The 24348-nt window shown below is 35.1% G+C and overlaps 1 protein-coding gene across 2 annotated transcripts in view; it reads left to right on the forward strand.

Moving 5' to 3' along the window:
- The window catches only part of SNTG1 (syntrophin gamma 1), a 957083-nt gene that overhangs the window by 570901 nt on the left and 361834 nt on the right, over positions 1-24348 (forward strand). For both annotated transcript variants that reach the window (XM_025871422.2, XM_073892760.1), the window contains exon 3: positions 20171-20224. In XM_025871422.2, coding sequence (XP_025727207.1) covers positions 20198-20224 — 27 coding nt within the window. In that variant the 5' untranslated portion in view covers positions 20171-20197. The remainder of the gene's footprint in view (positions 1-20170; positions 20225-24348) is intronic.

The raw sequence follows: 24348 nt of genomic DNA on the forward strand, positions 1-24348 counted from the left end.
TGAAACTTCTGTCCAGAACTGCTGAAGATGAAAATAGAGATAGTTACACAGTGTTTTGTATAGACATGCTCATGTGGAGGAAAGGTTTTGAAAATAGCAACAAAATAATTAAATCCAGAATAGATATGTCACCATACATTGGAAATCTCACCATCAGAGATGGTGTTAACACATTGAATCTATAGAGATCTTAATGCCCTAATCTTTCTGCAGATAAGAAGTGTACTCTGGAATTAGCCAGCCTCTTGACAAACAATTACATAAATTGTGAGGGAAACAGACCTGCCCTGGGGGCTCCCTGTCCTGGCCAGACACCATGAACTCCATGATCACTCTAAGACAAGTGGCATAAAATGTCAGCTTCCTGAGTCATAGGCACAAGATAACCACATTTACAGTAGATGCCTCTTGGGAATTGTGGAGGCTTGTATATAGGGATGGCATAAAGAGGAAATGAACTGGGGGTTTGATATAATGAGTTTGAAGTTTTAAAATGATCAAACCTAGGTACTGAGAAATCAGCATTTTCCATCAATAAAAACTTTGGGGGAAAAAAGGAAGAAAAAAATCAAGTGTGTTAACAATATGTATGTGTGTGTGTGTGTGTGTGTGTGTGTGTATATATATATATATATATATATATAAAATTTCTTGTTTTATATCTGTGCCCAATGGAAGGTTTTGTAACTTTGTACATAATTTCAAGTATTTTATCCATTTTCTGGATTTGGAGTAGGAGATAATTTTTAAATGATTTTTTATTGAAATATATTTGACATAACATTTTATAAGTTTAAGGTGTAAACATATCGATTGATATATTTATACATTGCAATATGATGACCATTGTAAAATTAGTTAGCACTTCTACCACATTGCATAATTACTTCTACCACATTGCAAATTTTTTGTTGTTGTGAAAATAAAGATCTAATCTCTCAGATAGTGATTATAATACAATATACTTCTCTATATTTACTCTCCTGTGCAATAGATCTCCAGGACTTATTTATCTACTTAATGCAAGTTTGTACCCTTAAACAACATCTCTCCTATTTTCCCCATCCACCAACCACTAGTTTTTATGTGTTTGGCTTTTTAAGATTCCATTAAATTTAAGAACACAGAGGAGGAGACACTTTGTACAAAATAGGGCATTCTTCAGCTTTTTGGAAGACTCTTAGAAGCATGCATCTCTTTCAACATATTATTTGCTGTATTTTTAATTCACTAGGTCTTGCAGTGCTTGTCTGGCAATGTACTGATGAATTTCCAGAATTTCTTCTCTTCCTCTAAGTGAAGTATCAGATGTCAAAAAAGAATGTTTTTTAAGAGTACTATCAAAATTACATAATTTAAACTAAATATTCACTTAAAAGTATAAAAATATCTAGCTAAATTGATTGGCTGAAAAGTTTAGCATAAAAATCAAAATCACTTAAGGAATTGATGTAACTGACTAAATATGCATGTAAGAGTTGCAAAATCAATGTGGAAATTTTAAGTCCACATAAATTATCAAAACATCAATAGGAGATTGGAGTTATTTCACTTTTTAGAAAAATCGATTTTGGAAAGTTCCCTCAGAGATTTCAAAAATTCTTGACAACTTTGCAAACAAGGAGAGTAAGCATAACTAGTCAAAACTATACAATATTTTGGAGAAAATAATTTTTAAATGTTAAAAAAATCATAAAATTTCCTCAATAGTCTCTGGGCCTATAACAATGATCTTGAAAAGAACATTCTTTCTAAAGAGATAGAGGTAAATGTTAAAAGTGACAGGAGCCACACTAGGAAAAGGAAGTTCTCACATTAGGTGTGGCCTGGTCTGAGCCTGGTCTCTGTTGTGTTCAGTGATGCCTGTGTTACCCTATCACAGGCCTGCCTCCTTAAACACTGTATCCCACAGTCTCAATGTGGTTATCTTGTGAAGTGAAGAATGAAATGTGAATGGACTTGATGTATTCAACTTCCATGTTCTGCCCTGGCACAAATTTGGACAAAAAAACAAAAGGTAATTTTTCTCAGACCTCATATGGTGAAGATAACAGGGAAATAAGATGGAAAGAGTGGGTTTTACACATTTTGAAATCATCTCTTGATTATTAAGCTTGGACCTTATAGGAGAGAAAAACAAACTGCTATCATGTTTAAGCCAAATCATGGTGGCATTTTTTTTTTAAGTAACCAAACAGTATCGTAAGAAGGGGTAGTCTAAGATGGTGGCATAGGAAGATCCTGAACTTGCCTCCTCTCGTGGACACAATGAATCTACACTTACATATAGAGCAATTCTGACTGAAGAACTGAGGGGTGACTGAACAGCTTCTGCACAACAAATGACAGAAAGACCATATAGAGAAGGGTGGGAGAGAGAGAATCAGTGATGACAGGAACATCACTGCCAATGGAGCAACCTACAGTAAGGAGGGCTATCACTGAGTAGCCCACACATTCACTCACCTTCTTTGGGGTACAATGAAAACAGTGGTTTAAAGGGCAACTGAACTTTAAGTAAAGGAAATCCATTTACTAACCTTAAAACATCCACCAAACAGGGAACTGCTAGAACTCTCTCCAGAGTTGGAGGCACCAGTGAGTACCATTTTTTATGTCCTCCCTCTCCCCTTTGATAATGCAGGCAGAATCAAGGTCCAGGCACTCTAGCTAGCCTGATAGGGCCACCCCAGTGTTCCCTAGGCACCTGGCCTATTCCAACTCCAAGTTCCCCTTCCCCCATCAAGGAGGCCCTTGCATGGCATACCAGGTACCTTCTCTACTGCACCCACCCCAGCTTTAGCCATCCTACCAAGAAAGCTCTGGCACACTGCTCCAGAACCTATACCACCCTGCTCTCAACCCAGCTGTCCTACTGAGGTACTGGTACAGCCTGCCTCAGGAACCCCCTGACTCCCTGCTCTAGCTTTAGCCATCCTACTAGGGCATCTTAACATGACATACCCCTGACCGCCTCCTCCCCCGAGTCTGCACCCAATCCATCTACCCCACCAAGCTGGCCCCCGTGTAACACACCCCAGTATCCATTATAGCCCATGCTTACTCCAAATCTAGCCATCCCACAAGAGTGGCCTTGGCATGGCAAACCCAGAGACCTTCTAGCTTGCACCCACTCCAACTCCAGCAAGCCTGCCAAAGTCACTAGGCACACACAGTCTACACAGGGGACACTCCTATACAAGGTCACTCTTCAATACTGGGAGAGGTAGCTGTTCTGCCTAATTCATAGGAACAAATAAGGGGGTAAAACAAAATGTGGCAACAGAGGAATATGTTCCAAATGAATTAATAAGATAAAATTCCAGAAAAATGGGCACCTGGGTGGCTCAGATGGTTAAGCGTCTGCCTTCAGCTCAGGTCATGATCCCAGAGTCCTGGGATTGGGTCCCACATCGGGCTCCCTGCTCCTTGGGAGCCTGCGTCTCCCTCTGCCTCTCTCTCTCTCTCTCTCTCTCATGAATAAATAAATAAAATCTTTAAAAAAAATTCCAGAAAAAAAACTAACTAATCAAATAGAAATAAGTAATTTACCTGAAAAGGATGTGAAAAATAATGGTCATAAAGACGGTCACTAAACTCAGGAGAAGAAGGAAAGAACAGTGAGAACTTCAACAAAGAGTTTAAAAATATAAGAAAGAACAAATCAAGGATGAAGAATACAAATCAGCATGAAAAATTCACTGGAAGGAATCAACATCAAATTAGAGCATACAGAAGAATGGACCAGCCATTTGGAAGACAAAATAATGGAAATCACCCAAACAGAACAGCAAAAGGTAAAAAGAATTTTTAAAAATGAAGATAGCTTGTGGGACCTCAGGAACAACTTCAAGCATACTAACATCTATATCATAGAAGTCACAGAAGAAGAAAAGAGAGGAAAAGGGGCAGAAAAATTTTTTGGAGAAATAGTAGCTGAAAACTTCTGTAATCTGGGGAAGGAAACAAAAATCTAGGTCTAGAAATCACAGAGTCCCAAACAAAATAAACCCAAAAAGATTCATATCAAGATGTATTATAATTAAAATATCAGTGTGATAAAGAGGCAATCTTAAAGACAGTAAGAAAAAAAAAGTCATATCCAAGGAAAACCCTGTAAAAATATCAGGTAATTTTTCAGCAGAAATTTTGCAGGCCTGAAGAGAGTGGCACGATATAGTCAAAGTGCTGAAAGGGGAAAACTTACAAGCAAGAATACTCTACCTGGCAAGGTTATCATTCAGAATTGATTCAGAAAGAGATAAAGAGTCTCCCAGACAAGTAAAAACTGAAGGAGTTAGTCACTACTGAACAGACCTTACAAGAAATGTTAGAGGTTTTTCTTTAAGCAGAAAAGAAAAGGCCATAACCAGAAATATAAAAATATGTGAAAGAAAAAAAAATCTCAATGGGAAAGGCAAATATATAGTAAAGGCAGTTGATCAGACACTTAAAACTAGTATGAATGTTAAGAGACAGAAGACAGTAAAATCAACTATCACTATAGTAAGTAGTTAAGGGATACACAAAATAAAAAAGATGTAAAATGTGATGTCAAAAACAAAATGTAGGGGGTGGAGTAAAAATGTAGTGCTTTTTGAATGCATTCAAACTTAAACAACTATCAACTTAAAATGGACTGCTATATATATGTCAATATATATATTAACCTCATGGTAACCACAAAACAAAAATCTACAATAAATAAACAAAAATAGAAAGAAAGGAACCCAAACATAACAATAAAAAACCCATCAAGCCACAATGGAAGAGACAACAGAACAAAAAGGGAATAGAGAACAATAAAAACAGAAAACAACAAAATGGCAATAAGTACATATGTGTTAATAATTACTTTAAATATAAATAGACTAAATGCTCCAGTCAAAAGACACAGGGTGGCTAAATGGATTAAAAAAACCCAATCATCACTAATAGAGATATCATTAAAAATTCATTTTTGTCTTTGATTTGGACTTAGTTCAGTTCAGTTCAAAGAAATGAAATGGGCAAACATTTTGAAAGTTAAAAAATAGGACATCTTGTGTAAATATCCACTGATTATGCCTTTGTATTGGTTTCACTCTTCCATGAGAATCTAAGAGAATTTACAACAAACAATAACACCCTGGAAATATCCTTTAATATTGGTAGCACAAGTTAAAAATAATAACAACAATAAAATTGCCTTTGGGCCCTCTCCAAGCATAAGCATGAGAATGAAAGTGACACGGCAATATTTAGGAATATAGACAAGTGTAAAGAACCTGATGTTAGGCCACAAAACAAGTCTCAATCAATTGAAAAGATTGAAATAACATAAAGCATCTTTTTTAATCAATATGGTATGAAACCGGAAATCAACATAAGAGGAAAATTGGAAAACATAAACACACATAGAGACTAAACTTCATGCTCCTATGCAACTAGTTTGTCAATGAAGAAATAAAAGAGGAAATTAAAAAATACTTTGATATAAGTGATAATGGAAAAACAAACTTCCAACTTCAATGGGATGCAGCAAAAGCAGTTTTAAGAGGAAAGTTCATGGTGATACAGACCTATCTTAAGAAACAAGGAAAATCCCAAATAAACAATACAACTTTACACCCAAAGGAACTAAAAAAAAAGAAAAACCAAAGCCCAACATTAAAAGGAAGGAAGTAATAAAGATCACAGTGGAAATAAAATAGAGACTGCAAAATAATAGAAAAGATAAATGAAACTAAAAGCTGTTTCTTGGAAAAGATAAAATTAATAAACCTCTAGCCAGATTCATAGAGAAAAAAATAGTGAAGGCATAAATAAATAAAACTGAAATAAAAGAGAAGTTATAACTGACAACCATAGAAATACAAAAGATCATAAGAGACTACTATATACAAACAATTATATGGCAACAAATTGGAAAACCTAGAAGAAAGGTTTAAATCTCCACAAATAAACAACCTTCTAAGACTGAATCACATGCAAAAAATAGAAAATCTGAATAGATAAATTACAAGTAAAAAAAATTGAATCAGTAATTTAAAACTCCCCCAAAACAAAAATTCAGGATCAGACAACTTCACAGGTGAATTCCACCAAACATTTAAGGAAGAGTTGTTATCTATTCTTCTCAAATTATTCCAAAAAAAACTGAAGAGGAAAGAATGCTTCCAAACTCATTTCATGAGGTAAAATTACCTTGGTACCAAAACCAACTGTAACACAAAAAAGAAAGTTACAGGACAATATTCCTGATGAACATAGATACAAAAATTCTCAACAAAATATTATCAAACCAAATTCAACAATACATTAAAAAGATCATATACCACAATCAAATGGTATTTATTCCAGGAACGCAAGGATGGTTCAACCATCCACAAAGCAATTAGTGTGATATACCTCATTAACAAAGTGAAAGATATAAATCATGTGATCATCTCAATAGATGCAGAAAAAGCATTTGACTAAATTAAACATCAATTTATGATAAAAACTCTCAACCAAGTGGGTATAAAAGGAACATAACTCTACATAATAATGGCAAGCCCATGGTTAACTTCATACTCAGTAGTGAAAAGCTAAAAGCATTTCCTTTGAGATCAGGAACAATACAAAGATGCCACTTCTCATCACCTTTATTTAACACAGTATTGGAATTCCTAGCTACAGCAATTACTCAAAATATTATTGTATGTAATAAAGACATACAAACTGGAAAGGAAGAAGTCAATCTCATTATTTGCACAGGGCATGATACTATATATAGAACATCCTAAAGACTCCATCAAAAAAGGTCATACAGAAATCTATTGTATCTTTGTACACTAACAATAAGTTGTTAGAAAGAGAAATTAAGAAAACAACCCCACTTACAATTGCATCAAAAAGAACAAAATAAGAATAAAAAAATAGGAATAAATTTAACCAAGGAAGTGGAAGACCTGTACTCTGAAAACTGTAAGACATTAGATGAGAGAAATTGAAGATGACAAAAGCAAAGACATCATGCTCATGGTTTAGAAGAGTTAATATTAGCAAAATGTCCATATTACCTAAAGCAATCTACATATACAGTGCAATACCCATCAAAATGCCAATGGTACTTTTCAAAGAACTAAAACAAAGAATCCTAAAACTTGGATGGAACCACAAATCCTAAAATTTGATAGGATCACAAATGACCCCAAATAGCTAAAACCATACTGAAAAAGAAAAACAAACCCGGAGGTATCATGCTCCCTGATTTCAAACTATACTACAAAGCTATAGTAATCAAGGCAGTATGAAACTGGCTTGAGAACACATAGAAAAATAGAACACAGTAAGAGAGCTAAGAAAGAAACTTACATTTATATGGTCAGTTTATGATAAAGAAGGCAAGAATATACATGAAGAAAATATATGGTGAAATAAATGCATAGAGAAATGCATGAAGAAATAAATGGTGCTAGGATAACTGAATAGCTCCATGCAGAATGAAACTGGACCACTATCTTATACCATGTACAAAATAAATTCAAAATGGATTCAAGATTTGAATGTAGACTATGAAACCATAAACCTCCTGAAAGAAAGCATAGGCAGTAAGCTCTTTGAGATCAGTCTTACCTATATTTTTCTTACCAGTATCTCTTCAGTCAAGGGCAAAAAAAAGCTAAAATAAACGAGATTACATCAAATAAAAAAATCTTTTGTACAGTGAAGGAAACCAACAAAACAAATGGCAACTTTCTGAATAGGAGAAGATATTTACAAATCATACATCTGATAAGGGGTTAATATTCATAATATATAAAGATCTTACACAACTTAATATCAAAAAAGAAAAGAACCCAATTAAAAAATGGACAGAGGACTTGAGTAGCTATTTTTCTGCAGAAGACATACAGATGGGCAATAGGCACATGAAAAGACACTCAATATCAATAATCATCAGGGAATTGCAAAACAAAACCAGAATGAGTTATCTCTCACACTTATGAGATTGACTATTATCAGAAAGATAAAAAAAAGTAACAAGTGTGGTCAAGGATGTGGAGAAAAGGGAACCCTCCTACTTTGTTGGTGGGAATGTAAATTAGTGCAGCCACTATGGAAAACAGTATACAGATTACTCCAAAAATTAAAAATAAACTACCACACAAATCTACAATAAATTCCAATTCTGGGTATTTATCCAAAGAAATCAAAAGCACCACTCCAAAAAGATATATGCACCCCTATGTCCATTGCAGCATTATTTATAATAGCTAAGATATGGAAGCAAGCACCTTAAGTGTACATTGATAGATAAACAGATAAAAAAGATGTGATATATACATGTGATATACATATATATGTGATACACATGTATATGTATGTATGTATATATGTATGTAGTAGAATACTACTCAGTCATAATAAAAGAATGAAATCTTGCCATTTACAACAACATAGATACATTTACAGCATATTATGCTAAGTGAAATAAATCAGACAGAAAGATAAATATATGATTTCACTTATATGTGGAGTTTAAAAGAAAAAACAAAACAGAAACAGAAACAGACTCATAAATACAGGAAACTGTTGGATACCATAGGAGGTATAGTTGGTGTGAAAAATAGGTGAAGGGCATTAAAAGGTATAAACTTTCAACTATTAAATAATGTAGAACATAGTAAAGAGTCAATATTACTGTAATAACTTTGTAGGGTGACAGATGGTAACTAGACTTATTTTGAGGATCATTTCATATGTATAAAAATATCAAATCACTATGATGTATACCTGAAAGTAATAGGATATTTTATGTAAATTATACTTCAACTAAAAAAAAATGGAAGATACATAAATAGTTGCCTCAACGCACATGATCCTAAATGAACTACACGTTCACTAAAAAGGAAACCTGAGAGACTGACTGCAACTGTCATTTTCAATCCTATTGTTTTAACCAATTTTGAGGGGGACCAATTAATCAATTTGCAAACAGTCGGGCACCAGCTGAAGATGTGGAAGCATCTGGAGAGGGTATATACTGGGTTTGAGTTTGAGATACACAAAAAAATGGAAGACAAATTTTGTATATATCATAATTTTGCCTAGGGCAAATTCTATAAATAGATAACATTTTCCCTTCAGTAAACAGAACTGTCATAGTAAGCAGAGTATTATGAAGACTTTTTCTTTATACTCACTATTTAAAGCATTCTGGAAATTATCTAAGTAATTTAAGTCCAAAATATTTTTGTACCAATGCTTTCTATTCTATCGTATATAACTACCAACTCAGTTCTCCATTTCAACATTTTTCTGGGTGTGTGCGGTTGTAGAGGTACATTCTTTTTATTTTATCGGCCTCATGCCAAATGAAGCATTTTGAAATTTTATATGCAGCATGCATGAATTTGGCTGTATTTGTCTAATTTTGATTTCCCTGTTTTGGTTACAAAGATGAGTTTAAATCAACAGGAATTGGTGCTATTATCAGCATAGTTGAAGACAATAATTGGTGTTAATTTCTGGGTACTAGAACCGTGAGAGGCAAGACCTGTGGACAGAAGCCAAGTCTGTTGAACCATGCCATTTAAGTAGTACACTCTGTAAAGTGCTCAAGAATTATTCATCTCCACCTTCTCTTTTCTTGGGCAGGGACCATGCTTTCTTCACTTGTTGTTGGGTCACTTATGTAATACTTGTAGAAACTGGTTTCCTTAGGCTAGGACTTTTCCATGCAGTGTGGCTTATCACTGAGCTGGTCATGGGGATTCTAAATGGATCACAAATATGGTAGGTCACATTTAAATATTGTGATTCTGTAATTTTATCATTATTCATCCAAGCTATTTATGCATTGCTATTCTCATCATATTTTAAGTGATGAGATTTTCTACTAATCATATTTTAAGAAACTAATTTTCATAAAAGCTTTTTTTCCTAGTGCTACTATACTAGATACTAATAAATCAATAAACTATTTTTTCCTTATCCCTGGATACAGAGATAAGAGCATTTGGAAACTGCATTATATCTTAATACAAATCAACTTATTTAAAACAATTATACAAAGAAAGCCTTCAAAATTTCATATGTGAATAGGAAAAATAGTATGGAGATGATAAATGTGTCTCTAGGGGAAAAAAAGGGTTTTTTGTTTTCTGAGAAAAGATTAAGTTGGAAATTTTCAATTAAGATACTGTTATTTTGTTAATGGACCACTGCAAAATGAAATGCTTTTCTCATAGTTTCTTTTTGTGGTATAACTTAGAAAATCTGGTATATAATATATTTTGAAACTCATGATATTGAAATTGCTTTACTTAGTTGTGCTTAATGGACTTACAGAAATACTTTGAGACATGCTCTTTTAGTCAGTTATTGTCACAATAATTCTGCATAATAAAATCATAAATCTCACTGGCATTCACTATTTTATCAGTCAAGATCCTCCAGACAACAGAACTAGTTTGACACCTATACATCTGGATACATACACTGAGATTAATTTCAAGGATTGGCTCACACTACCGTGGGAGCTGGCAAGTCTGAAATCTAAAGGATGGGCTAGAAGCCTGGAAATGATGTAGGAATTGGTCCTGCAGTCTTGAAGCAGATGTTCTTTACCAGAGAAATGTCTGAGTTTGCCTTCAAGGCCTTTCAGTTGTTTGCATGAATCTCACCCACATTATCTAGAATAATCTGATTTACTTAAAGTCAACTGATTGTAGATATTAGCCATATCTACAAAATACCCCCACAGCAACTCCAATGTTAGTGTTTGATTGCATAACTGGTACCAGTTTGAATAACTGGTCTGGCCAAGTTGGCACACAAAAACTAACCATCACAATCCACTCCTTGTCACCTTGGCACACAAACACATCTCCTTAATCTACTTAACCTCCAAATAGAAGCCATAAAGTCATACTTCAAACAAGAAAATGCAACTATCCTTCATAAAACCTAAAATACATTAATCATTTCTTTTGAAGGAAATGAAGAATCCTTAAGTGATATTCACTCTTCTCCTTGGTATACTGTAACATAAATCCTGTGATATAAAAGTTTATATTATTAATAAATTATATGTTAGATGAGAAGGGGATAAGAGAGGGAAGAAAACAAAAACCTTTGATATACACGTACACATACATATATAAACACAAACATATTTATACACATATATACACATATTTAAATATATACATTGATGTGTAATGTATAATATATATTATATAATACACTATGATATACACACACAAACATATTCATAACAAAATGAAGAAATACACAATTACAGTCTTCATTTCTGTAACTGAACAACATGGTTGTAGCTGTTATTTCCACTATCCACTGCATATTCCTTTGCCTCAGCAAGTACCTCAGCTGCTCATAGTTCATTATCTCATAGGGTGATCCAAACTTTCATTCCCAAAGGGTCTGGCCCATTAGTAGTTATGTTTTAATTGTTGTTGTTTTTGGTTTTGTTCTTTTTTTGTTTTTTTTTTCTAGTTTTCCATTGACTTCAGTCATATGGCAGAGTAATACTAAGAGAAGCCCTAAGGTATCTCCTGTATTCCACACATATTTCTCATTACTTCATTGTGGAGTAGCAGTCCAATTTCCCTTGGAGGTCAGGATCAATCACCCCAGCTGGTAAAGTAACTCCTTCTTTGCTGTTGATTCAATCAGGAGGAGCCTAAAGTGGCTAAGCAGCAGTCTTAGTTTCCAGTTCAATGGAGTCATTGTGTCTCCTGCTGGAAGTATTTCTCTCTTTGGAACAAAGACCTCTAGACCAGCAGAGCGTAAGTTCACAGGAATAAGAAGTAACTATTTTGCTATTGGACCACTTGGGGTAATAGTGAGTAGTGCCACTTCAATTTCCTCTTTTTGATTCTTAGACCCATCAATCCTTGCAATAGGAGAAGGAGCACTATATATATATATGATGCCAATTCAGAGCATATGCATCCTTCTGGAGAACTTTCCCCCAGTCCTGCAAGATATTGCTAACTGACAGTGTAATTGAGTCTTCTTAAGGCCATTACACTCTTCTGTCAAGCCACCTGTTCCTGGATGGTGAGGCACATGGTAAGACCAGTAAATTCCATGACCTTGGGCCTATCCCCCACTTCATTCGCTGTTAAGTGAGTTTCTTGATCAAAACCAATGCTGTATGGAATACTATGACAATGGTTAAGGCATTCTGTAAGTTCATGGATGGTAATTTTGGTAAAAAGATTGCATATAGGAAAGGTAAGTCTATACAAAGTGTTTACTTGAGGAAGAACAAAACAGTTCCCATTCTAATATTGAAGTAGTCCAGTGTAATCAAACTGTCACCAGGCAGCTGGCTAATCATCACAGGAAATGGTGCTGCATTAGATTTAGCATTGATCTCTGTTGTTGGAAGATTAGATATTGAGCAGTGACTGTAGCCAGGTTGAACTTGGTGAGTGGAAGTCCATGTTGCTAACCCATGAATATACTCTATCCCTGCCACAAATGTCACTTTGTTCATCTGTCCATTAGACATTGACAGGAGTAGATGGGGGGACAAATGCTGGTATCCACAGAACACACCATCCTATTCACTTGATTATTAAAATCTTCTTCTGCTTAACTCACCCTTTAGTGAGCATTAACATGGGATACAACTATTTTTATGTTTTTTTGTCCATATTTTCCACATGTCTTCCCCAGACTTTCTTGCCACTAATTTTTCCAGTCATGTTTTTTTCTAACTCCCTGACCATCCATCCAAATTATTGGCCATTGTCCCTGAATCCATATACACTCATAACTCTGTCCATTTCTCCTTCTGAGCAAAATGAACAAACAGGTGCACTGCCTGACATTCTGACAACTAACATTTCTCTTTACCACTATGCTTCAGGAGTGTTCTGGAAAGGGGTTTTAGAGCTACAACTGTCCACTTTAGGTGATGCTTACACAATGTGCAGAATTGTCTTTTTTTTTCTTAAAGATTTTATTTATTTATTCATGAGAAACAGAGGGAGAGAGAGAGAGAGAAGCAGAGGGAGAAGCAGGCTCCCAAGGAGCAGGGTGCCCGATGCGGGACTCGATCCCAGGACCCTGGGATCATGACCTGAGCCGAAGGCAGATGCTTAACTATCTGAGCCACCCAGGTGCCCCAGAATTGTCTTTAACCAGGCCTGACTCTGGTTTCTCAGTCATCTGATTGTAAAAAACTCCACATGAAGCCATAGACACAGGCTGGGAGAGAGAAGACATGTGGGACCAGAAGTGGGGACCATTGGCATTTGAACTACTTCTCCATGCAACTTATTTGTGTTTTACTTGTGCATATATATATATATATATACACACAGAAATATATATATATATACATAAATATATATACACATATATAAAAAATTGTGCTCAGTCCCCATATATATATATATGATTGTGCTCAGTCCCCACATATATATATATGATTGTTCTCAGTCCCTATATATATATATGTATATATGAATGTATATATCATTCATATATATGTATATATGATTGATTGTGCTCATATATAAAAGTATATATGGCTTGGTGGATTAGAAAACACATAATTCAAGATAAGCATCTCAGGTCACTAGATGCTTACTTGGTAACTTGGTGGCCCATGGTCATGCATTCAGTCTCTGCTAAGGCCCTGGAGCAGACTAAGAGCTATTTCTGAAAAGGATTCAAGCAGTGCAGAGGATGGCAGGGCTTTGCTCCAGAAACCTTATGATCTGGAGTGAAATTCACCTATAGGAACCTGTGAAAGGCTACAAACAGCATCCTTATGTGCCACTGGCTCTTCAGGCACTCTTGGACCTGCTGGATCATATGGCTCAGGTGGCAGATCAGTTTTACACAGCAGTCTGGACATGTTGCTGAGCCTTCTCTTTTTCTGGACCCACTTAAAATTAGTAGCTTTCCAGGTCATTCAATAAATTGGCAGTAGTAGTTTCCCCAGATGATGACTATTGCCTGCAAAGTCCAAAGAGGCCCATTCGGCATTGTGCCTCTTTTTTGGTTGTATGAGGGGCCATATATAACAACTTATCCTTCATCTTAGAAGGGATATCTCAACATGTCCCATACCACTGGACATGTTGGAGATAGATCATCCACAAATTTTTGTTGGATTTATGTCCTACTGTCTGAAAAATATATTTTACCAATAAGTCTACAGTCGGTGCTACTCTTTGCTCATTAGGTCCAATCAGCATAATGTTATCAAAGCAAAGGTCCAGTGTGATGTCTTGTGGAAAGGAAAGATGATCAAGATCCCTGTGGTCTAAATTGTGACTTATGGCTGGAGGTTGGGATATTCTGAGGTAGGACAGTGAAAGCATATTGTTGGTTTTGTCAGCTGACTCTTTCTGGTGAGCCAATGGACAAGGATTGAGGAGAAATGCATTTGTCAGATCAATAGCTGCATAGCAGGTACCAAAGGATGTGTTAATTTGCTCAAGAAATGAAACCATATCTGGTACAGCAGCTGCAATTGGAGTCATCACCTAAACTTATGATAATCCACTGTCATTCTCAAGACCATCTGTTTTTCTGCACTAGTCAAATAGGTGAGTTGAATGGGAATGTAATGGGAATCATTACACCTGTGTATTCTTGAAGTTTTTGATGGTGGCACTAATATCTGTAATCCCTGCAGAAATGCAGTACTGTTTTACTGTTTGTCCTGGTACAGACTATTCTAGGGGCTTCCACTGGGCCTTTTCTCTCAAAATAGCCCTCACTCCACAGAATAAGAAAAATGTGGAGATTCTACCAGTTGCTGAGTATGTCTACTTCAATTACATATCTTGGAGCTCTGGTAATAACCACAGGATGGGTTTGAGAGTCCCCTGAACTCACTGTGAGATGGGTCTGAGTTAAAATTCCACTTATCATCTAACCTTTGGAAGCCCCAACACTAACTGAGGGACCAGTGTGATGTTTTGAATCTCTTGGAATTAGTGTCATCTCAGTTAAGAACTTGTATCCAGTAGTCCCTGAAAAGTCTGATTATTTCCTTTTCCTCAATGGACAGTTTCCTTAGTGGAAGGCCATATGTCCTTTTCCTTTTAGGAAAGCTGGAGAGAGATTAACCAGGGTCCTTTTCCAAGGGAACCCATCCTTTACCCATTCGTGGGGTTCTGGACTTATAAACTGGTTCATGTTTGGGAACTGATTGAAGGCCCATGACTGTTTTGGTGATTCAGGATAGACTGTTCACTGGACCTACAGTTCTTCTGCTTTTTAGATCAAGTTAAGAAATAAATAGGCTTCCTATCTATTTCAGTTTTAGGAACACATAATCAACTTGCCAATGTCATGGGTTTCTGAGAGTCAGACTATTCTGATTACTGCTTTGAAGACTCTGATGTCCATTATGGTAACCATACCCACTTCATCTTTGGTGATTAAGTGCTGCCACTCAGCCCCTGCCACCCCAGGATCCAGTTACTCACCTGGGTAGATCCCTCCTAACCCCACAAGGTAACACATTAAACCCAGAATCTCTGCTTCATGGGGCAATGTCAGTAAATTTGACCTAATTCAACTTTATGTTCTTTCCACAATTATCCCATATTCTTTTTTTTAAATTAATCCCACATCCTTAATATCTATTGCCATACATATTCCTCAGAATTCTGTCTGTATAAATTGGGGAAAAGATGCAATTCTTTTCACTGTAGCATACCTCCTCATGGGCCACACTTTGATTAGGAGTATCTAGTGCTGATATTTTATATATTTCTATAGCTATATTAGTCTTTTCTTTCATGCTAGAAATAGAGTCACTGGTGCCTTTAATCAGGTTAGAGAACAAATTCTGGAAACCCCAGAACCAATTCAGAAAACTCCTTCTTAAAGTTATATTCCTCTAAAACCATTCTTGGTTCCAAAATCTGTATCAGTTAGGATTTTCCAAAGAAACAACTGTATGTATGCATACAAATGTACATATACATAAACATAAATATTTATGTATGCATATGGAAACACACACATATATGTATGGAGAAAGAGGGAGACAGAGACAGAGAGGGAGACCTTAAGGCATTGGCTGTCATGATTGTGATAGCAAGGCTCTCTTACTGAGTGGATGAGGCTAATGCACATTATTGAGAATAATCTCCAATACTTAAAGTGAGTCAACTGTAGATATTATCCACATTTACAAAGTTTTTTCAAAGCAGAACATAGATCAGATTTTAACTGAATAACTGGGGACTATACCATAGTCAGTTTGACACATAAAATTAACCATTACAAATACTAAGCCTTTATTTTTTTCCAGAGTCTGCAGATTGGCTGTAAGTAAGTCTATTTAGGCAGGGATGTGAGGGTGGCTCTGCTTCACCCTATGTTCTGTGGGCCATTTAAGAAAGTTTTGCTTTATGTATGTCATTCTGGGCCCTGGCCAAGTGTATGGCAGCTTCTTGAGATTCAAGAAGTGCAAGAGAGCAGCGGCAACATGAGAGGCCATTAAAGAAGTCAACACATGGTCAATGTATGGAGAAGCCACTCCCTCCATGATAAATTTATGGCATGGAAGTGGGTGCCAAGAGAGAGAATCTGGGTCAATCATTCAATTTTCCACAAGTGTTTACATATTTTATTTTATGGTTAATTACAGCCTTGATGTCTTTCATTGCATCTATAGAGAACCAAAAGTTATCAATATAACCTTCATTCAAATGATAGTGTTCACCTAAAAGATATTTCTTTGCTGTGGTGTTTTATTTTTTGAAACTATTTTTGTTACTAACTCAAATATATTATTACTGACATATTTGTTGTTTACTAGAGGCTTCCCCTCAAATATGAATAATTTTATTTCTGACATCATATGCTGTCAGAAAAATATAAACATAAATATATATTTATATTATATAAATATATATAAATATATATTTTTATATATATTTATATTTATATATATATTTAATTTATATAAATATAAATGTAAATGGAAATAGGCTAAAAGGATAAGATAGAATTATATATTTGCTTTCATGGGAAGAACACGTGGAAGTTTAGTGTAATTTTGCCTGGATAAATATTACAGTTGTGCATCCCTACAACATGGGTTATCATATGCGTGCATACTTCCTTGCTCTATCAGCTGACAGGATCTAAGTAAGTGGTTGAATAAATAAATAATAAATGGGGGAAGAACAGCACATCTTCTATCCAGAGTAATTTAAATAATTTATGTAGACCCTTCACCTGTAAGGAAGCAAAGCATAACTTCCCATTCCTTAAGTATGAGCTGCTCACAGTGACTTTTTTTTTTAATTTGATTTCATTTGGATTTTTTTTTAGATTGTATTTATTTATTCATGAGAGACAGAGACAGCGAGAGAGAGAGAGAGAGAGAGAGAGAGAGGCAGAGGGAGAAGCAAGCTCCCAAGGAGCAGGGAGCCCAATGGGGGACTCGATCCCAAGACCCTGGGATCATGACCTGAGCCGAAGGCAGACGCTTAACCATCTGAGCCACCCAGGCGCCCAGTGACTTCTAACCAAAGAGTAAAGTATGGAGAGAGGGAAAATAAAAGAGTAACTTACCAGTGGGGAAACATGACAAACAGCATCCTAGTCATGTGGTCACAGTCAGCCTCCACAGTGATAAGTCATGTTGACAGTGTGGACCTCTGATACACTGTGGTGAAATGGTACCAATCTCTGTGGTATCCTCCCCAAATCCCTTAGCTCTAGTATAATCATGAGAAAAACAGCAGAATAATTCCAATGTAATTATATTCTACAAATTACTGATTAGTACTCCTGAAAACTGCCAAAGTCATTTAAAAAAAAATGAAGGTCTGAGAAACAGTCACAGCCAAGAGGAGCCTGAGACATGGTGAATAAATATAATGTGGTGTCCTGGATGGAATCCTAGAGCAGAAAAAGAACATGAGAAAAAAACCCAAGAAAATTGGAATCAAGTATGGATTTAATAATAATATAATAGTATTGATCCATCAATTTTAACAAATGTGTATACTAAGGTAAGATGTTAATAATAGGGAAAAAAGGAATGTGGGCTATATGGGAACTCTCTGTACTATTTTCACAATATTTATATAAATCTAAAGCTGTTATAATATAAAAGTTTATAAAAAGTCTCAAAATTTTTAAATAAAAGAACTGAACATCTTTTACTCCAATATTTAAATTTATAATCACTTAAAATAGTTTTATTATAGTATGCAATTTATTCTTACCCAGTAATTAACTTGTTTTAAATCTCATAATAATTTTTTTCTGAATAAATATTGATATTACTACCTAAGATTTTGATGAAAGATAATGGAAGATTCAGGAAAAAAAATGAAAATGTTAAAGATGGTAGAGATGCAGACATAATGCGTCATATTATTAATGATGTCTTAAAATGTATTCAACATTTGAAACTAAACATGAGCTTATGTTTAGACAGATGGTTAAATACTCTGTCTATTTCTCTAGTTGCTTTTTAGTGGCAGGAAATTGATCTTAGAGATACCATGTTTTTATATAATCAATAAATATTGAAATTCTACTTTTATAGTAAAGGAATAACTTTATGTCAAAGTTAGAAATAAACAGATATTATACTTTTTCCCAACACAGTCTTTAAAAGCAATTTTGAAAAATAATTGATAAAACAAACAACCAATTTCTCATGGATATCAAAAAATTAAGTAATTTAAATAGAGAGGGAGACAAACCATAAGAGACTCTTTAAGATAGAGAACAAATTGAGGGTTGATGGAGGGAAGCTTGTGGGGGATGGGCTGAATGGGTGATGGGGATTAAGGAGGGCACTTGTGAGGAGCACAGGACATTGTATGTAAGTGATGAATCACTCAATTCTACTCCTGAAATCAGTATTATACTATATGTTAACTAAATAGAATTTAAATAAAAATTTGAAGAAAAAAGATTGCCATCAAAAATAATTTAAAAAGAAAGAAAAAAGATTAATTTATATCATCAAATTACAATTTTTATCATCAAATTACCTTTTATTTATAAATGATTTGTTGCAACCTAGCTTTACTATAATCAGGCTGCTTATGCATTCCAATTAAGTAAAACCAGGTCCACAACCCACAAAACTTATTTAGGGAAAATAATATATTATGCAGCATGTTCAGTTAACTATTGAAAACAGTCATTCTCTTTTCTTTCAGGGGCAATAGTAATAATCCAGTGATAGCATAAGTGAATTTCCTGCTCTATTTCACCCACACTTATTTGATAAACACTTTATAAAGTGTTTATCAACCTAATATAACAGAAAATGACAAAGAAGGACAAAATAATTTACTGTTCCAAAGACTGAAATGAGGATTAATTTTGAGGAGTCCAGTCTTTTACTGTGGAATTCATACATTTTACTTTGAAGTCTCATTTACCTAAACTATATCATATTTTGGCTCTGCATTTTTTCCATAGTGTCAGGGTATCAATTTTCTATGACCATTTTTAATTTTATTAAGTTTCTCATATAACTAAAATAAAATTCTCTAAAAACATTAAAAAAGCATATGCATTTTATATGTATTAAAATCTATGTTCACCATTTATTTATTATAATGAGCACAAAATGAATCTGTATCAGATATTTCATACATCGATTTATCTTAATATTATTCACTCTGATAAATAGCTTGTTTCCTTACATCATAGTGTTTGTGAATAAAATTTTAAGTTCCAGAGAGAATTATTCATGCATGTAGCCTTTTAATTAAAAAGAGAAAGATTAGTTAACCTTTTTTCAAGAGATAACCACATGAAAGGCAACTTTTAATTAATCCTTTGAAGTTTCTTTCCCAGTTGCAACCTCAGGTTTCAAAACGAACGCTGGGAATGAGCGAACACTTCAGAGAAGAGATCGATCCTATCCTAGATCGTGTCTGAATGCTCAGTGGAGTGGAGAGGTGCAGGGAAATGCACCCTCTTGGTCACACTGAACCATGGCAGTACGTTTACAATGCACAAGGGTGGAGGTTGAGACTTTTTTCTCTTCCTTCTGCTCTTTTCATTGTACCTCAGGAATTCTTGTTCCTTACAGGTGGCCTTAAACAGTTTGCCTACAGGATCTGCTTCATAATTGCTTATGCTTTGCTTTATTGGCGTTCTCCACTCTTACACTCGATGCTATGCTTGATGGCTTACCATTTCTCTGTCTTTTCAGACGACATCCTTTGTGGTGCCATAGCACATGGATTTCAGGACTGCCTGTGAAGAGGTATGTTACATGGCTTTCTACTTTTTGAATAAGGAAAACAGGTTATAAACGGGACATACTTAGCCCTTATTTATGTAAGTGGAACACTGCTTTTGGCCGAGGGATGGGTGACAGGTCCATTTTATTTCCAGGGTATGATCTGTTTCTGCAAGACTAAAAAGCCAAAGAGTGCCTGGGAAAGCCTCGGATTTTCACTCTTCCTTAAGAAGACTGGAGCATATTTGATTTGATTACACTGCCCTTCTCCATAAACTATGCACTCACTGCATGATTTCAGGTAGTAGAAATGTTGGAAGTAATTCTTTTCACATAAAGGGTTATAAATTAGAAGACATCTGAAGTCCCTTTCAGCACTAAAATCCTATGATTTTATGATTCCAATATTATTTATTTTAATATTATTTATCAATTTGGATTCTCTGTAGAGCTGTCTTCACACTTTGGTTTGAATTAAAGTGATATGTTGCTCTTTTAAGGATATTAAAGGCCATTCAAGTAGTGCATGGAGTTAGGCCCCAGGGGATATAGCCATTCTATTTTAGGAAATAACACTATTTTACTAAACATTCAAAGCATTATTTCATTCTTCAGGCAAAATGCAAACGTTCATAGGTTAAAATATTCCATTTTTGTTTAAAAGGTTTAAAATATTTTTATTATATATATAGATACCCCAAGAAAAACAACCATAATTAGATTACCTATGATACAGTTAAAAACAAACCAACAAAAAACTTGTTATTAACATTTGTGAGAATTGTTCTTTTAATGAGATGTCAAGTGTTAAGTTTCTTGCAAAAATATCTTTTATTTTTTTATTTTTATTCTTTTAAAGATTTTTATTTATTTATTTGAGAGAGAGAGAATGATAGAGAGAGAGCATGAGAGGGAGGAGGGTCAGAAGGAGAAGCAGACTCCCTGCTGAGCAGGGAGCCTGATGTGAGACTTGATCCTGGGACTCCAGGATTGTGACTTAAACCAAAGGCAGTTGCTTAACCAACTGAGCCATCCAGGCACCCAGCAAAAATAGCTACTTTTAAAAAAGCATTTGTCACAGTTGTTTCAAAGTTTAGAACATAAGCAAGATCTTTCAGAAAATTAATAAGTTGCTTATATATATTTTTAAAGATTTATTCATTTGAGAGAGAGAGAGAGAGCTCACGTGCACGCACATGCACCTGAGAGTGGAGGGGAGGGGCAGAGGGAAAAAATCTCAAGCCAACTCCTGGCTGAGCCTGAAGCCTGATGTGGGGCTGATCTCACCACCCATGAGATCAAGACCTGAGCCGAAATCAAGAGCCATTTGCTTTCACTGACTGAGCCACCCAGGCACCCCACTTTTATGTTTTAATACTTAGGCTAAACTTTTTATTTTCTAAAGGATTTTCTCTACACTAACACTCTTCAAATTACATTATAGTTATTTATTTACAACCTCTCTTACATGCTGCACTAAATACTATAACGTCTGAGTGTATAATTTATTCATGCTTTTAACTCAGTATCTATCAGTTCATACTTTTTAAAAATGATTTAATGTTTTAGAAACAAATGTAGAAACATAAATTTTAATTCTGTGACATTTCTAGTGTTAAATACGTAGTATCACACCCTTAATTTTGGATGTGGTAAGTCTGTTTCTATCTCAGTGCTTGTTATCTTATGTTTTGGGTAGTAAAGCACTCATTGAATGGATATTTGCATGAATGAGATACAAATTAAAAACTTAGGAGATTCATGAGATCCTTAAAGACAAGGTAGTGGCCAAATACTGTTTTAACACATGGCTTACCTTGGACTTCAGAGGTTGACCTAAGACTGATTTTTCAGAACTTTTTTTTTTAAACAAAATTGTTTGATTCATTGATTTGGAATATATATCAAGTATTATTTAAGGTTCAGAGATTTATTTTACAGTGGTAATACCATTGAGATCATCTTACCCTTGCTTCTCTAGATAGAGATTCTTGTTCTTTTGCAATGAGTCCTTTGATAATTTCTACCATTTTAGACTGTCCCCAGGGAAGAGTAAAGCTGTCTCAGAACTGCCCAGCCGCCATGTGCCTTCCACATGCTGGCTGGGTTAGCAGGAGTGCAGAATTATGAGATACTCTGAAGATGATCAAATCCCCCCATAAATGGATCAAAGTCAATGAGTTTGTCTGAAATTTACAGTCTTAGAACATGTAAGTGGACAGAAACCACAAAGATAATTCAGCTTAACTCTCTCACTTTGCAGGTGAGGAAATTGAGAGGTTTTATGAAATGCTAAGTGCTATTTAATTAATCAGTTAAAAGCAAAACCATAATGTGTAGCTTAGAACTCCTGAGTCTAAGTCTGAGCATCTTTCTAAATTATGTTGCTGGAAATTATAACATAGTCAAAGATATGTTGAATAAAACTTGATTTCTCTTGACTGCTAATAAGCTGTTAAAATGCAGATCTGGGGGTGCCTGGGTGGCTCAGATGGTTAAGCGTCTGCCTTCGGCTCAGGTCATGATCCCAGCGTCCTGGGATCGAGTCCCGCATTGGGCTCCCTGCTGGGCGGGGAGCCTGCTTCTCCCTCTGCCTCTGCCTCTGCCTCTCTCTCTGACTCTCATGAATAAATAAATAAAATATTTAAAAAATATATTAAAAAAAGAAGTGACAATTTGTGTTTAAAAAAATGCAAATCTGATATCCATATCCATTAGACAGATCTAGCTAGATTATAACCATGCACATACTGGGAAGTTTTTTCTTTGAGAAGAAATGGAAATGTGTCCAGTTCCATGTAAAATATCTTAATTTTCTAATACAGATCCTTTGTAAAACAAAGGTTTATTAATTAAGAAGTTTCTCCTCTTAAAAAGAAAATGTTGCAATACTTTTAAGGAATTGGGATTTAGAATTCTGATAAAATGCAAAAGTGAAGGTAGAGAATACAATTGGGACAACACAAAACCCACAATTTAGAAGAAAAAGTGCATGTTATGGGCAAGCATAATTACTGATTTTCTGCTTTTAAAAATGTCATCAAAATAATAACGTGTCAGGGGCACCTGGGTGGCTCATCAGTTAAGTGTCTGCCTTCAGCTCATGTCATGATCCCAGAGTCCTGGGCTTGAGCCCCTCATCAGGCTCCCTGCTCATCAGGGAGTCTGCTTCTCCTTCTCCCTTTGCCCCTTTTCCTCCTCCTCCTGCTTGTGCTCTCTCTCCCTCAAATAAATAAATAAAATCTTTAAAAAAATTAAAATTGCAATGTGTTCAAGAAACCACTATGCTATCTTTAGTGTAGGCATTCCTCAAATTTCATTTTCACAACTGTCTTCCTTAAAATCTGATCCACATCTTTGTGTTGACCATGAAAATACATATTTTTCTATAACATATATTTAATAATTTAAAATTCATTTACATATATAATTTAATTTAGTCCTTCATATAATAAAAATTTGTGATTATGATTCAATCAACACATATTGAAAGAAATCCTACTATCAATTAAACACTGTACTAGGTCCTACGTATTAATAGTCTTTAATGATAAAAACGGTGTTAACTCACTATTAAGATCTCCTTGTGAAAACAACGTATGTGATGAGGTTAAATATGTAATATTACTGAAGTCACTACATGTGATGCCTAAATACAGTTCTGGTTAATTGTTAGGTGAATATATTTATTCAGTAAAAGCCCTGAGTTCAGAAAAGGAAGCATTATCTTGGATGGAGTGGTCTTGGTAAGCCTCAAGGCAAAGTGAGTCATGTACTAGCACTTGACAAATGACTAGAATTTAGCCAAGGAAAAGGCCATGACAAGGGAGGACAAAATGCAATTGGAGGCATACTGCATCAAATGGCATTTAGGACAATATTGCTATAATATGGTAGGGTATAAGAAATTACACGTCATTTAAAACTATAAGTTTACAGAACAAATTAAATTATATTTGGCAATCAAAATATGAAAATATCAAGGATACCTGCAAAACTATCTACAGGACATGTCATGGTTTCTGCCCAGTTCCTTGTAGTTTGTAGTTTTTTATGTCTGATTTCAAGAATAAAGGAACATAGATTTTAAAAGTTTCATGAAAGCAGGGGCACCTGGGTGGCTCAGTTGGCTGAGCGTCTGACTCGAT

Source organism: Callorhinus ursinus, unplaced genomic scaffold (assembly GCF_003265705.2).
Source record: "Callorhinus ursinus isolate GAN/ISIS: 27379988/994484 unplaced genomic scaffold, GSC_fseal_2.0 scaffold5, whole genome shotgun sequence".
Lineage (NCBI taxonomy): Eukaryota > Metazoa > Chordata > Mammalia > Carnivora > Otariidae > Callorhinus > Callorhinus ursinus.